General features: G+C 38.6%; 1 protein-coding gene across 1 annotated transcript in view; it reads right to left on the bottom strand.

The window, feature by feature from the left end:
- Positions 1-380: 380 nt before the first annotated feature.
- Positions 381-16,492, bottom strand: part of LOC100690292 (vasoactive intestinal polypeptide receptor 2) — a 74,032-nt gene continuing 57,920 nt past the window's right edge. The window contains exons 8-13 of the mRNA XM_003447442.5: positions 14,571-14,631; positions 12,312-12,381; positions 9,835-9,926; positions 7,840-7,969; positions 7,697-7,738; positions 381-6,226 (exon numbers count right to left, since the gene is read on the bottom strand). Of these exons, the coding sequence (XP_003447490.1) occupies positions 6,044-6,226; positions 7,697-7,738; positions 7,840-7,969; positions 9,835-9,926; positions 12,312-12,381; positions 14,571-14,631 (578 nt within the window). The 3' untranslated portion in view covers positions 381-6,043. The remainder of the gene's footprint in view (positions 6,227-7,696; positions 7,739-7,839; positions 7,970-9,834; positions 9,927-12,311; positions 12,382-14,570; positions 14,632-16,492) is intronic.

The raw sequence follows: 16,492 nt of genomic DNA, 5'->3' as shown, positions 1-16,492 counted from the left end.
AACGTATAAAAGAGCAGTTCGAGACTACATACCTTCACCAACACTATGCAAGAACTGGGTCCCTCAATCTGGATTAGCTTCTGATATTATTTTAATTTTAATAAAAACAAAACATTTTAATAATCCTATACATATATATATATGTATGTATATATATATATATATATATGTATGTATATTAAAAATATAAATATATTAAAAAGAGTGTAACCCAGGATTAACCCAGGATTTCATAAGCTTGTCATGGTGTGTTTACTTGTTAGCTAAGTACGCGTCCACTATGAGAAACCAAAGTTGTTTTAAAAAATTATTGTTTTGTTCTGATCAACCTTCAACTGCTGAAACTTTAGAAAATACAAAATAAACCAGAAGCAACGAAAGCAGTGCACAGAATTTGTTTATTTTTTTTTAATTTTCATTCAAGTTGTGCTTCCATTTCAATGTCCTTGTCACATGTTCGGATGTCTTTTAAAAGAAAAAAGTCACAAATTTCCAACCACATCAATCAACAATGAGCTGCAAAAGAGTTCAATAGGCTAAAAATAACAATATTGGCAACACCACATTTGAAATGTGCTGAAGGAGAGACTGCTTGAAAACATTTTAGGAATCTTCTTTTGGGGTTTTTGAACCACAATGGAGAACTGCCTTTAGTGAACATGGGGTTTTATAGGTTGGTACATTTGGGTCCCAAATAAGAAAACAGGTAAAGGTAAAGACCAATTCATGGTTTCTGTGGACTAAACTCAAACAAGCAGATCTGAACATGTTATTTAGATGTGCACTGGAAAGGGGGCCTATCGTGAATATAGTGAAGACTGGATATTTTTAAAGTTCATTATAAAATGTAATATGCCATAAATGGATACCATAAAGTACACTCTTTGCGTGATCTGCAGAAGCCAACACATCAAATTTTAACCTTTTGATGGTGTAATGGTGCACCACCTGTTTTTTATGTGCAATCTTGCTAAAAGAGACAGACACACACACACAAATAGCAACCAAAAACAAGACGTGGAAGTGTCATCAATAAAATATATATATGGTGGAACTATATGTGGCGCACAAACTAGGTTTTAATGTTAGTTTTCTGGCACATAATCAGTTGTCTGCCTCTGGTCCTTGGTGCCTCACGTCCCAAAATTTGGGCTGTGCATGAACTTCTTCACAGCTGGCTATGTGGACCCTCTTCAACATGGAAACCATGAACTGGCCTTGAGTTAGACTATCTCTAAAATGAGTAAATTACAATAAGGCCAGTAGCCACTGTTCTCAGAAGGAATAAAAGCTTCCACAACATCTATACTGCTTGGCTCATTCCTGTTTGACATGAACATGGTATCAGCACTGAAGGAGGCGCCAACTGCTAACTGCTTGGATACGCTTTAGATTGTGTAGATCAGGAGTCTCCAGCTCCAGTCCTCGAGAGCTACTCTCCTTCAGCTTTTAGATGCATCCTTGTTCCAACACACCTGAATCAAATGAATGGCTTGTAACCAGGCCTTTGCCAAACTTGGCATGCTGAAGAGGTAATTCAACCATGTCATTCAGCTGTATTGGAGTAGGGATGCATCTAAAAGCTGCAGGACCAAAGCTCTCGAGGTCTGGGCTTGTGTAGATACTATAATGGGTTCAAAGATTTTAAAAGTACAGGAAAGTTTTGAGAGTCTCTGAATCACTTGGGGCTTACCACCCAGAAACCATGTTACTGTCATTAAGGTGGACAGAAAAACAAGCAATATTAAATAAACTGCAAATTTCCAAAGAGTTACATTCACACAGTGCAATGCTTACAATGGTAGCCTTTATCAATCATCTTTTGCATGACATTCATGGTGTCTAAGTACAAATACGATCAGTCGACATGATTCGTAGCATCATGTCAGTCAACATTAAATATGAATTCACTCGGCAAGCCAACACTGTGTGTTGTATATGGTTCTGTAGACTCTCAAAGATTTGTAGTCACATAGATGTTAAATGACACACTGAGTAACATAGTGACATCTTTTTAAGGTACTTGGTAACACTTTCATTAAGGCAACAGCTTTGTTTTGAAACTACAACTTACATTTCTGCACAAATAAACAAGTTTGTTTAGTTAAATTAATCTACATTTATTTCAAAGGATGATCACTAGTTTAAATTGTTATTAAAATATGACCAGGTATAGCTTCTTAAGTGGGAATATTTACTGATTTAGCTTCTCTTTAAGGACCAAATAATTATTTGACAAAATCAGCAGCAGCTCAGCTAAAACCTTAGTATGGACACCTGTACCTACCTGCTACTAAAACTGTTAAGAAATATCTTAGACTAACTGATTGCTGTGTTACTTTACAGCACAACTTCACAACGCAGCTCGTCTTTTTTTGGTTTGTGAGGACATTTCATCTCTCTTTCAAGAGGCTTGTTCTAAAACCTAATAGAAAGGTCCAGGTATTTAACCCCTGGTGGGGTTGTCCTCTTGGAGGTGGTCCTGAGAGTTACTGACCCACCCTGAAACTGTTTGAGCTGTTAAAGGTCTCACCTTTAACAAGGCATGAATCCTTTGCCCCACCTTGCAATCATCTCTTAATAATGTGACTTGAGTCGAGGTGGGAGTGTGGGTTGAGTTGCCTGGTGGGGTTCTCAAGACAGCATTCTAGGTTACTGAGAACTGAGTCTGTCCTGTTGAGCTGACTCTTCTATGTTGTACCATGGATCTGACTGGTTGTAGGTGGATGGCAATGATGAAACAGAGGGATGACATTTCTTCACAAACCAAAAAGTAATCCAGTAATCCAAAGTAACTAATTCCAAGTACTTAAAACTACCATGAACTGGATTACTAAGAACCTACAAAGACATGTTACCATGAAGAACACAGTAGTCATTATCTATACTATTCATGCATGCTTTATCTTTTTGCCTCCTCTTTCTTTGTCATTTCCTTTAATGTTCCTTTCCAAATTTTTTAACAAAGCACCATTTGCATCACTGATGACTTATTAGAGACTCCATACAAGTCTAGCCTGCATAAAGGTCTAGATCCTGCATTGGTAGAATTCTTATAATTTTTCTTTCCGTGGACTCAAACCACAGACAGTGAATCCATGCTGCAAGTCTTCTCTTTAGGCATCTCCCTGTCTGTCTAATAAATTCCCATAAAATAAAAGCATGAATAAAATCCCTTAAAGTAGCTCTTGAAAGGGTAAAGCATCATACATTACTAGTAATGTAATATATAGTATTTTGTGTCATATCTGCAGATGTGCAGAGGATACCATAAAAATGTAATAAATAATAATCCGTTTAATAACAAAACCAGGAAATTTCAAGACTCTTCTCTGCCTCAGTGTTGTTTACCCTGCAAAACACATTGACATAAGTTTGGACAAATATCTGATCTCCTTCTATATTCTTCAAACTTTATGGACCAGATTATTGCTGCTGCAAGTATGACTTTACCTCGATGTTTATGTGTATTTTATTAACTATATTTTGTTACACAATGCAAGAACTGAATTCTGATTTAAAATATAGGGACACCCACATAAACTAAACTTAAATAAAAAGTTTGAAGAGGAAACTACTAAAAATAATTCTGTATGCCTTAAATCAAGTGTCACCAGAACTTTTTGTATTGTGCTGATCATTAAATACAAAACGTTAAAGAAAAATATAGCACATTGCAAAAAGCAAAAGTTTTCATTTTTTCGTGCTTTGTCTTGACAAAATATACAATTAGAATCTACAAGAAATCACATGTTAACAGCCATTTACCAAAAGCAATCAAAAAAGGCAAACACTGAGGATTTCATGCAACTACCACAAAACACTGGCTGCATGAATAAAACCAATATAAAGTGAAACATTTCATATTTACTTGTATCCACCAGGCACTTCTGCATTAAGTGGTGACAGCCTGGAGATTCTTCTGCTGAAGCAAATTAAATGTGTTTTGAAGCAAATTTCTATCATATAAACCTGTTTTTATGTAAGTAGTTTTAAAGACATCATTATTTCCCAACACAGGCTCTCACGTACATCTTGAGATCTCCTGTTAATTAAATGACATCTTTAAAGTGCTCGTCGGTGTTGTGTGTTTAAAGCAGGTCACCGAGCACTGTGTCAAAACCATCAGAGCATGGATGAAGAGTTTGGAGCATGCTCAGGACTCCTCAGTGACAGCAGGTTGTTGACTGTGCATCAGAAATGACAGTGTTTTGGAGAACAGTTTGGATTTAAAATTGGTACAAAACAACCCTGTGTTTACCAATGGTTTTGTTTTTTTAACCAGAAACACTGAGCTCATGTGCTGACCTGGGTCAAAATGCTTTTCCGACTTATTCTTACCAGTAATTTTAAGTATCAAATGGGTGGGTGTGGCCACTGTGGACCAGTAAATGATTCACTGAAGTGACAAGTTGTCACCTTTCCCTGCATATTTGTAAAAAATCTATCATCAAATCTGACCTTTATGTGAAATGGTTTGAAAAAAATACAGGAGAAGCTTATTAAAAGAACAGCTAGAGACACTATAAGGAAAACCTAATGGGTAAAAAAATATTTGCAAATCAATTTTTTACAACTTGATTTTTTTTAATTTTTTTTTTACCTAACCAAGTCTTTCTATTTAAATGATAATAAATTTGTTAGCCATGTTCTCCAAAAGGGATAACATATGTTCAAATCTGGGTTTGGAGACAGCTGTGGTAAAAAAGCAACAACAATGATTTGGTGCTGGAAGCAAATACTGTGTTAAAGTTGGGTTTGGACGCAAGCATTTCTCACTGATTTTGGAAATATTCCCAATATGCAAACACAACAGCAACTGGCAGGAGGGTGGTCAAACACAAAAGCCTTTAATCAGGAGTTTGATAACTTAAGGTGCTTTACAGAGTGACAGCCAGCCAGGAGCACCAAACAACAGGAGAACATTTGGAGGATAAGACTCTATTTTTCTAAGACAAACACCATGGAGAGGGAACAGATGGACTCAATCAAGACAATAATGAGAACAGGAAATTAAAAAAGATTGGAATTAAAATCGACCACATTAAGAACATTCTTTCAAAGCAGGGATTAAACTGCAACAGGGTGAGGAACAAACTCACACAGACACCTGCTGGGAGACAGACACAGGCTGGGAGAACACAGGAGCACATGGAAAAGGATGGAAAACATATAAGAGGAAAGAACTAAGATATTTGCAGTTTTGCAGGTTTTAATGACAGGACTGTCACTTTGCTGTGTTATTGCATACAGCATGCACGTTCTGGAAACTAAATGCTGACACGGCTACCATGAATTTCTGGTCAGTACCAAACACAAAAGTATTGCAAGGTTTCCCATAGCCAATGTATTATATTTTACAGCAATATGGCTCCAAAATGACAGCCTTAAGACTGCAGCACAGTATTACCAGCGGTGTTAAATCACACAGCAGGCAACAGTTATATAAAGGTTTGTATACTGAAACAGTCACCTGTTATCCTTTCTGTTAAAGACGGCAAAAATTATTATTTATTTATTTTTTGTATTTTTTGCAAGTGCCAATTTAAAGCCTGCAGCACCTAGATCCGGCTGTTTCTATTACACGTATATGTTTGTTCAAAAATATTGATTTTGATGCATGCAACATTCAAGTATACACATTTTATATCTCATCAATGCACAAAGCTCCAGGTAAAACAGCATAAAAAGGACATTGCACATGTTTTTCTCTGCTCACGCAGCTGACATCATAGCATAAATACTGCAAAAAAAAAAAAAAAAAAAAATGGCTCTTAGCAGCAAACACAGTAAACCTCACAGGACAGATCTGAAAAGCTTTTGATCCACTAATGAGAAACTTGAAGGCTTGCAGAGGTTTGTAAAGCTAAAACCAAAATCTGCACTACAATGATGTGCAGGTCCCACCCATGTGGTACTTCATCTCAAAGTACTACTTTTTCCTCTTTTTTTGTATGTTTCTAATAACTTTGTAAAAACTATTCGACCCAGGTCAACTTGAAGACTGCATTTGTTTTGTGTTTTTGCAGTGTTTGTTTGCATATCAAAGCCCCTCGTGTTCTCTCAGCACCGAGGTCTCTGTCTGCAGAATGGACTGGGTTCGGGAGTTGCTGTGAAACTGCACCATGTGCTGTGAACCGTTTCTGGAGGTGTTGTTGTGGCGACTCCTGCTCAGGCGACAGTTCAGACACATGCTCCGCCATTTTCTTTTTAGCTCACCTTGAACCTTCAGAAATAGTGAAAACAAGACAAAAAAAAGTAATCTGCATCGATTAAACACCAATTTAGATCCAAGTTTTCTATGCATCTCATCTGCTCCTTCTGGGAGATACTAAAAAATGGAAGACACTTTGGAAGACCTTTATTTATCTCATGTGATGATGAATTTTATCACGTCATGACGAAAGTGAGTAAAAATATATCTAGATTTAAATATTTTTAAATTCTTTTGCATTGGCAGTACATTTACTGGTCGCTAATAATGTTTGTATGAGGTGAACAGGAGGGCAGAAAGACACATTTTTAGCCTGCAGTTCCAAACAGAAGAACAGAGAAGCTCGAACACCAATTAGAGTTACTAGAATTCCACATTTATCACTGATTCAGACTGAAAAGTCATTTCCTTGCTCAAAGATTCCTGGAAAAGGAACGTCAAAAGGTACTTTTATTATCATGTTTTGATCCATTTGGTCCAGCAACATTTGGTATGATTATGTCTGATTATCTGTATGATCATCTTATATAAGCCAGGATAAATCAGCCTGCTTAGTTGTTGGAAAATTCAGTTTCCCATTCCCCAATTTCTGTTGGAGCTCGGGGCTGCAGAATGGTGGCAAGAAGAATGCTGTGAGACCAAATTTACAAACTCTTTCTCAGCATTTGCATCAATGAGCACCTTCCACTTTAAGAAAAGAACAAGGAAAAGATGCTTCTTGTTATTTTGTATCCAGCTGATCAAATTGCCTGAGTGCCATCTTAAATCTATAAATACTTTCCTCCTTTTTGATATCTGCCATTCATCTTTGTTTTTCTCCATATTCTCCGTGAGTATCCATGGCGAACATAAAACTTCCCTACAGTTCAATCACTACCTCGTTCCAAATATTAATCACACATATCAGTTACATGCACAGTAATTATTTTGGATCCCAGGCAGCTTCTAGATCAGGTAGAACTGATTGAGCAGAACTTCCTCCATCTGTCAAATTCACCACTCACCAGTATTTATGGTAATGTAATGGAACACATCATGATACATCCAATGATTTTACATAAAGTCAAAATGTGTAACAAATTCAGCTGAGACAGTGTAGCTAAGTTTACTAATGAATGGAGTCTGACTGGCAGATAGAAGAAGGACACTCAGCAATCAACACTTTGCAGATTTTAATTTTAAACACTTTGAATAAAAAAATATAAGTCAAACACTGAAACGCTGGAAAACATTTTAGCTCCAACACATTTAATTTGATGCTTATTAAATGTTTCTATGAAAGATTGACAAAATTAAACTTTTCTTAAACAAGCACGCTACCAGTTGAGTACAGACAAATTTATGGATAGATTTCAAGAGCTTTTCTATTTTGCCTCCCAGAAATCACTTTCATTCAAATGTTTTACTGTTTAATCAATTTGACTGCTCATTAAAATGACTAAATCCTTACTTTGTATTTTATCAGTTCACCTGATAACTTACCTCACTGTTCAGGAAACAGTAGAGAATGGCCACGACCAGACCCTAAAAAAAATACAAACACTTAATCAAGTAAACTTCTTTCAGAAAAGTTTTAGAATCGCTGCTTTAAAGGATCAATAAGGTGAAAGACACTTGTTCAGAACCTGAAAAGATCCAAGAGCCAGGTCAAAAAATATTTTATAATCTTCTGCGATGGATTCACTGAGAGTCACGAAGACCACATAGTGGATGCCAAACAAGGGAATCAGCAGCAGTGTAGATTTGGCCAGCCTCCTGAGAGAGAAACAGTCATATACAATTATTTTATGACACAATTTAAGAATAAGATATGGTGCAGTGTTTCTTTTAATTGTTCATCAACGAGAACAATGCAATAAATCAGTTAATCATGGATGACTAGTGTGCCTAATTCGTCTGACACAGATTCTTTTGTAGGGGGTCCAAACATACTTTGGCATACTCGGCTCACCTGGGCTGTAAAAACAAGTCTCTGTGTTCAATCTTTCTGTTGTCTCAATGTGAAACATAAAAATACACCCAATGGCAATGTGAGACAGTGAAACAGTGGAAAGATCTAAAGGGTTTGGAAAGCAAAGCGTCTGGACTTATTTAAGTTGCTTGAAGACGTTTCACCTCTCACTGAAGCTTCTTCAGTTCAAAGCTCAAATGGTGGAAAGTCAACGATTTACGTGAACATAAACAAAGAAGCCTGTCGGACTTTTTTAAAACTGAGCTCGAACTGTTCTCTTGCATTGAGATAACTCGCTGTGTCTGCTGTCTGGGGTTCTGCTGGGAGGCTCACACCATCAACAAATCTGATATCAGAAGTAATCTTTCCAAAAACTCTTTACATCCCACTGCAATCAGACTACTAAATGCACCCATCCGTCTGTGCTCTAACACCACGCTTGCTCATGAGTATGGATTTGTTTCCAAGGTAATACCAAAGTATTCCCAAGCCAATTAAGCCAGTCAGTTGTAGTGTTTCCCAGTTCTGCTCCAGGGTCTCCTCCTGGCTGGACATGCTTGAAAGTCCTCTGTTAATTTGTCTTTATTTATTATTTTATTTATAATATATGTTATTCTATTTCTTTGTGTATATATTGTATGCATATTCCTCTTTTTTTGACTTGTCACATTTTAGTAGGACTTTAATAAATTCTTAAAACTTTGCCATCAACCTTCTTTTGTGTTGACATCTTCAGCACTGCTGCTCCACAAAATCAAGGATCTGTTCACTACACTTTGTTGCTGTTTGGCATCAGTTTGGCTCATTTAAGGAACTTTCTTCGATACAATTCCTATTTGTCTCTTTCACACTGTGATTATGAGTTCATAGAAAACCCCATATAAAAATAAATTGACATTGTTGGGCAAAGCCTCTCAACAGTGGAAATCTCAAAAAGTAAGTAAGAAAAGTTGCACTTTTCCGCGTGGCATTAGGATACAAGCGGACAATCAAACTGCTCATGCAGCACACTCCCACAGAAAACGGTAAAATCCTCTTTTCCTGCATCACTCTCAAGCTGTCAAGTGTCAGCTCAGTCTTCACCTACACCTACAAGACATCCTGCAGTGAAACAAATTGGGCTTACCCACCACCTCTCGCCACTAAATCGTGGATCCCTGCGGACATGAAGAATACCTGACAGCTCAGCACGAGTAAGATTTCACCGGAGAGGAAAACTGCCTGAAGATTAAACAAAGCAAAGCCTTAAACAGACACTAAACTGCAGAGAAAATGTGGCTCCATAAAGGAACAAAGGTTCCCCCTCGTTTCATAAAAGCAGCATCATGAAACGCTGTCTTGTCGAATGAACGTTAGCGTCACTCTTATCTCAGTCAGCAATACTAGAGGATAAAAAATGTTCTTGGTGTCTCAGATCATCATGTTTTATACTTTGAAGCATTTAGCTGACTCTTTTATCCACAGCAGCTTTTACTGACTGAGCAGGTGTCATTTACTTGATGACACAACAGTTGACACAACCTGTCAACTTTTGTTAACTTGTCTTGAAATGCATGTTGGAAAAAAATGAAAATAAAAACAAAATAGGGATCAAGGAAGGCAGAGGTGGGGTTTCCTTTGTGCTCATGCTCTCAGCATGAGCACAGAGGAGCATCAAATCGAATCCTACCTGTACTGTGATTGGTCATTGCCGCCCACGTCAGGACACCTCAGCTTCTGAACCAAGATCCGAATGATGCAGATGAACTGAATGAAGTTTACCTTGGGGGGGAGTGAAAAAATAACTTATAATCCATAAGGGGTGATTTTTATTTTGCTGTGTTCGATACTTTGCCACCCACCAAATCCAAGGAATAGGAGCTTAAGATACAAACGCAATTTAAAACAGGAAGGCCTTGTTCTAAATAAAAAAGCAGCCTACTTTATTCTTTATTTTAAAAAAAAATTAGGGATTTGCGTTTCATCATTGAACAGAGATTTTTTTGCTTGTTAGGCAAATGTATAAAGTTCTTCCTTAAATATGTGAAAAAAAACAGACTGAACTTGTTTTCTGTTACAGTTATTTTCTGTTGTTTCAGATCTTTTTTAAACATTACAAATGGAAACATTTTTGCAAAAACTAGCAAAACATCCCAATCGCTGCATAATGCCATTATTCTAATGTTTAGTGTTATGTTTTTCCTGCTAGCTAAAAGGCGATCATCAGAGAACTTCTGATAAATTTGGGAGCTCCCGTTCACTGGACCTCTGGTTCCTTAGGCGAAACAGTCCAGAATGAATGGGATCCTATGGTGCTGTAGCCCAAACACAGACATTTTGGCAGGCAAACATTTTTCCTCTCACACTTCTCATCATGTCTTTGACAGAAGAAGGTGACAAAATATAGTCCTGAGGTAAGAAAAGATTTTCACAGGACTCTGTGCAGAAATTAAGAGAGTAAGTATCTGCCAGCTGGCCTGACCACATCTATAAAAACAAAGGTTTTGCTAGTTTGTTGGTCTGGTGCATTTGTGTGTTAACAAAATGCCACAATCTTCTCAGGGGTGGACGTCCCAGAAAATTGACTGTGCAGTACTCAGAAATTGCCCTGCACCCTACAACCATATAACATGGGTAATGGTCACAGTTAAAATATTATGAATACATATGAACATTTCAGTTAAGCTACATCTTCGCAGTTGGTTGATACAAAGCACTGCATACTGTAGGTCACTGATGCCTGAGACATACTGATTTAAAAGTTCTTTTTGAGGGAGGGAAGCTGATTTATTATCCTTTAGGATGTTGTAGGGTGGATAAAATGGTCTGTGAGCCACCTCTGTCCCTCGGGCCATATTATATCCATGTATGTGTCATGATTCGGCTGTGTGGCAGGCAGGAAGTGGACCCAAACGCAAGCTCACGGAGGCAGGAATAAACTCAAAACACAGCTTTATTGCTGGACAGGAAAACGGCGAAACAAACTGACAAGAAACTAAACTAGGAAACAACACACTGGTACACGGAGAAACACACGGCCATGAATGAGGGAGAACGCGACACAGGACTGAGGGAGACATGGACCTAAATACACAGAGGGTTAACGAGGGGAGTGGGAGCACACGGGGAACACAGGTGACACTGATAATCATGACGAGACAGGGCAGGGGTGAACACAACACGACGCATACTGACGAGAGACTGTCAAAGTAAAACAGGAAGTACAGAGGTTCAGACAGGAGGAGAGAGCACAGACATAACGGGCTGGGGAAAACATGGAATAAAACACAAGGAGGGGAGACGAGGGCTCACAGATACACAGAGGGGCACACAGGGGGTAAAAGTCACAAGGGGAAATCAAATAAGAAACAACTTAACAGAGCAACCCAGGAACCATGGCCTAAATAAAGAACAAAATACAAAAATACATGAAAACTAAGAATGCTGGGCCAACATGGCCCAGGATCATGACAGTATGCCTTTAAAGGATGAAAGAGATTATGGTGGGCTGTCGCTCAGCAGGGCAGCAGGAATGCACTCAGCAGGAATTCCTATGAAGTTAACACCTAGAGACATGAGGTGCTAACACATCACACTGCATTTTCTGGACATTACACAGAATGCTTGGTCATGAGTATGAATTTATTTAAGACTTTCTTTCAGGTTTTAAAAGGTCTTAAAATCAAAAGGCTCACAAACCCTAACACTTTAGTGAAGTACACCGGGAGAAACGACTGTAAAATCATCATGTAATGCTGTTCGCTGTCTTCTTGATACATTTTTTTTCTTCACATTCAGCTGAAATTGCAAAAGGACCGATTTTAAAAGACTACTGTACTTTAAATACAGATCATTTCTGTAGAATATTATGGAATAATTTGAAAGAAATATGGATGAACACAGGAAATTTGGGAAATCGTGCTAGTGAGATCTGAAACATTGACATAGGTTTCTAAAGGGTTTTGTATCATAGCCGAACACCAGATTTTAAAAAAATGTGAATTAGGTCAAAGACAGATATTGGTTCACATGACAGGCTTATTTATTTTCCACTTGATGTTTTCAGTATTTGTTTTTTATAATCAACCAGTTTTTCATTTTAGGCAACTGAATGCTTTTTTAACCAATAAGCAAAATCTGCAGGTAAAAATGAAAGCAATGGCTTACCATAATGGAGAATCCAATTGGTCCGTTGATCACCCAGTTGGGTATGGGGTTGTCATTTGTTTCCCAGCACCTGAAGGTCACACAAAAAAATGAACGTAACAGTTATGTAAATATTATCTATAACAGTAATAAAAAAAAAATGAGCATTTTAAAAAACAGAGGAAGTGCTAGTGGACCAATAAATGCAGTCGAATCACGGCTGAAAGTACCATAAGTAATTTATAATAATTTAATAATAATTTATAATAATTTTCCACTAGTAATTTTTCTACAAATTTGGAGGAAGCCAGACGGTACCTGGTAATAGACCCCATCTTACTGACTCCTGAAGTGAGAAAGGATAATTCTAACTTTTTGTTTGATCTCTACCAATGAAGCTCATTTCTGCTGCTGGCAATCCTGTGACCTTCACTTAAAGTCCAAATCTTTACGCGGGATGTAGATCAGCTAATAAACTGCATTCCAGTTTACAGTGACAGTGTCAATATTATAACTGAGGGTACAAGTTTGAAATCTCAAGGTTCTTTTAGATAGATCACAAGCCTGAATGACTACAGACCTGTCTCAAATCCCCCACCACCACCACAACCATACCCCAATTAGGTAATGCTGTTAACATGGCACTGCACTTCATCCTCCAGCACGTGGACCTCCAGTAACTTATGTCTGGTTACTTTTGTAGACTTTAATTCCTATCAGACTCTCAGATCATTAGCAACAGATCTCCCCAAGGCTGTGTACACTCTCCCCTGTTTTTCTCCTTGCATACCAACCGCTGCACCTCCAGTCACCAGTCTGTCAAACTCCTGAAGTTCACAAATGACACCACCCTCATCAAGCTCATCTCAGGGATATGTGTGAGGCGGTATTGACAACCTTATGACCAATTCAGAGACAACAGCCAGGAGCTCTGTGCTGTTAAATCAGTGGGGATGATTGGGGACTTCAGGAGGATCCCATGCCCAGCATAAGCCTGCATGACTGCCTGGTGGATACTGTAGGTCTTGGGAGATGAAGACTTCAAAGTTGAGGCAAAACATCAGCTCCCTCATTACAAAACCACAGCCGAGGACGCACCTCCTGCAGCAGCTGAGGAAACCTAAACTCTGAAGTCAGTGCTGGGATACTCCAACTCCTCCTCCCTTGAATCACATCCTGTGGCAGGAGGCTGTGGTCCATCAGGACCAGTACTGCATGGTACAGTTTCTTTCCATCTGCTTTAGGACACTATCACTTTATTATTAATGTTAACACTCCCATAATCGGGCCATTAAAAATCTGCACAATGGACTCCATTGCATGCCATAACTGAGTATTTTTACAAAATGTATATATTCTTATGGTTCTTATGACCAACACCATTTCGTTCACTTGGGTCTCGACAGGATACCAAATAGCAAACTCTTCACTCTCTTAAGGTCAGCGTGTCTTGGAGGGTAAAATGACACATTTAAATATGACAGATTGTCCTAACAATTAAATATTTAAGCTTTCTGGTTATTCAGGTGCTATGGTTCAATAAAATGAAAGTCAAGGAAACTAAATGACTCACTGTTGTGTCTCAGTCTTCTTCTTGGCTTTGGTAATGAACTTAAAAGTTAACAAATTTCATTATCATTCTCCTCACACTCTGGAGTGATGTCCTTACTGTCCTTTGCTATCAGACCCTGTCTCAGTAATTGTTATAGAGTTGTTTCAGAAGCTTGTTTTTATAGTACGCCTACACGGCATGACTCATAGATAATGAGCTGCAGTGCCAGCTGCAATAATGTGCAACAAAAGTCAAACGCCACCAGGTTCCTGTGATGACATCTCAAAGCAAATCCTGTCAGCTAAATTATCCAATAAAGTGCACTTTGACATGTGAGATATTTCTCTTATTATTTGAAAAACTGGGGCCCATTTCTGCATGGTAATGAATGACAGTCTAATCAATAAAATGCCATTTGAGCCCCTAATGAAAAAACAGAGGCAGTGGCTGTTGAATACCAATGCATGCCTCTCTTTAATGTAACTGGAACTGCCTAACTTCTGTCAACCTTTAAAGGAGAATATAATAAACAGCTCCAGAGAGAGCATGACACATGGTCACATGTCAACTTGAAGCAAAACAAATTGCAGACAGACATTCAGTCAGAATGTAAATCTATTTAGTAAAATATAATCCATCTATGTTTAACAGACTTTATATAGTTCATAAATAATAAACCTGGACCGCGTTTCTATGGTGATAACTCACTCTCTGGTTGTTACACTTACCCCGTGTCTTCCAGATAAATCCTCGTTATCACCCACGCAGACACAAACACAGTGGGGATTCCTGTCGACAGCCATGAAGTATAAAAAATATTATCACATCCTGTTTGCATTTCTTCTTTTCTTTATTGCTAGTAGTCAGGAATATCCATTACGATTTAATCTTTCTGAGTAAAGCAATGTGAGTTCCATCCATGTTTTAAGACTCTAAACAGATTGCTTCAGTGTGTATTAAGGCTTTTAATTGTTTGCTGATAAATTCCATATCAAGCTCAAAACTAGACTGTGTTATACTGTCTTTCGGAGGAGGAAAAATGGAAATAAAAGATGGAAATAAAAGATGGACATTGCTTCTGGAAACTAACAGCCAGCAGGGGGGAAATCCTCTGTTGGGGAAAAGACGTCTTTACACAGAGCTCTATGAGAAAATTACCCTCCTTCCTTCTCAATTTATGATGTCAAACATTGCCCATATTACCATATGAACAGGCAGTATTCCTCAGTTTCTCAGACCTAATCTCTTCAAACATCTGGTTTTAAAATACCAAGAAGGCAGTGGCAAAAAGGCTCAGTTCAAGGTATTATTATGCGACTTCAGGTCTCTTTTCCATTAGTAGCTCACTTGGATCGACTCGCCACGACTAGACTCAGATCGACTAGTTTTCCATTACAATTGAGTATCCCCTAATGTGCACGGTCGTTGTCATAGAAACATGTCCGAGCATCCCGTGATCTAATTAATATGTGACATGAACGCTAGAACAAAGGTGGAGGCAATGACGTACCTGCTGCTCGGTCTGAGGCTTTTTGTCAGACCGACCACGGCGTTGTTTTTTGGAGCCATTTTCCCTGTTGCCAGGTTTAAAAAATTGTGGCTTTTATTTTCATGAACAAGACACTCTCATGACTCATCATATGACGCTATTGACCAGTCAATTGGTGGCATGCAGTGTGATGACATCACATTTTAGTACCTGCTCGGATCGCTGGGAACTCTGGCCAAGCAGGTACTATTTTAGTGCCTGGTGCCAGGTACTATGACCCAATGGAAAACCCTTAAAAGTCCAGTTGATCCGAGTAGGTAATAATGGAAAAGGGACTTAAGGCCCCAATCACACTGGCAACAACTAGTTGTTAGGCGAAAATGAGAATGCATTTAAGTGGCTGCTGGAGGTTGTTGACACCTAGACACAGTGATCCCCCTCCTGTCACTATACGGAAAAATGTGCATTCATTGAATGGTTGGTGAGGGGCTGCTGCAGGTTGCTTGCTGTCAGTAGGTGAAATTGACTGCAGGTAAGGTGTTATCTCAAAATTTGTGACACAGTTGTGCCTTTTGAAATGTGTTACTGTAAATGATCCACAGCAGATGCAACGACAGTTTCATGCTTTTCAGCATGTGTATTTACGGTTGCTGTTTTTCACTCGGCTGCAGCTTTGCAGCTGGCAGCCACACACACATCACCAACAACAACAACATAATGACAGGACCCAGTACCCATTTTATGAGGTGAGGCGTGATTGTGGATGCCGCTCGGGTGCGCCTGGCTCCTCTGCAGCGGCACTGCTGACCACGCCCTGCCACAGTTAGCTTCAGCAGTAAGGCACAGCTTTTACTTTGTACTTTTTCCCTAAACAACAAGAGGTTGTTGGTGGTTTGCCAACCAGTCTGTATCCTTGTTTAACTGAAGCCAAACCACTTTCAGCACATATGAAATTTCTTCCTTTTCCTTTACCTTGAGCCAGTTGGTGAACTGCTAACTTTTCAGCCTAGAATTATATCACATTTGGTGCTGCAGGATAACAAATGTAGCACGGTATTGTTGAATTTGAGGGAAAAAAGATTTGGCTTATTTGCTGCCTAATGCTGTGTAATGTAATGAGAGCTCTGACATTGAATCAAAACCATAAAGCTGTTAAACCTG

This window comes from Oreochromis niloticus, linkage group LG18, assembly GCF_001858045.2.
Source record: "Oreochromis niloticus isolate F11D_XX linkage group LG18, O_niloticus_UMD_NMBU, whole genome shotgun sequence".
Classification (NCBI taxonomy): domain Eukaryota; kingdom Metazoa; phylum Chordata; class Actinopteri; order Cichliformes; family Cichlidae; genus Oreochromis; species Oreochromis niloticus.
Note: the sequence above shows the minus strand (reverse complement) of the source record. Positions and strands in the feature narration are given on the sequence as shown.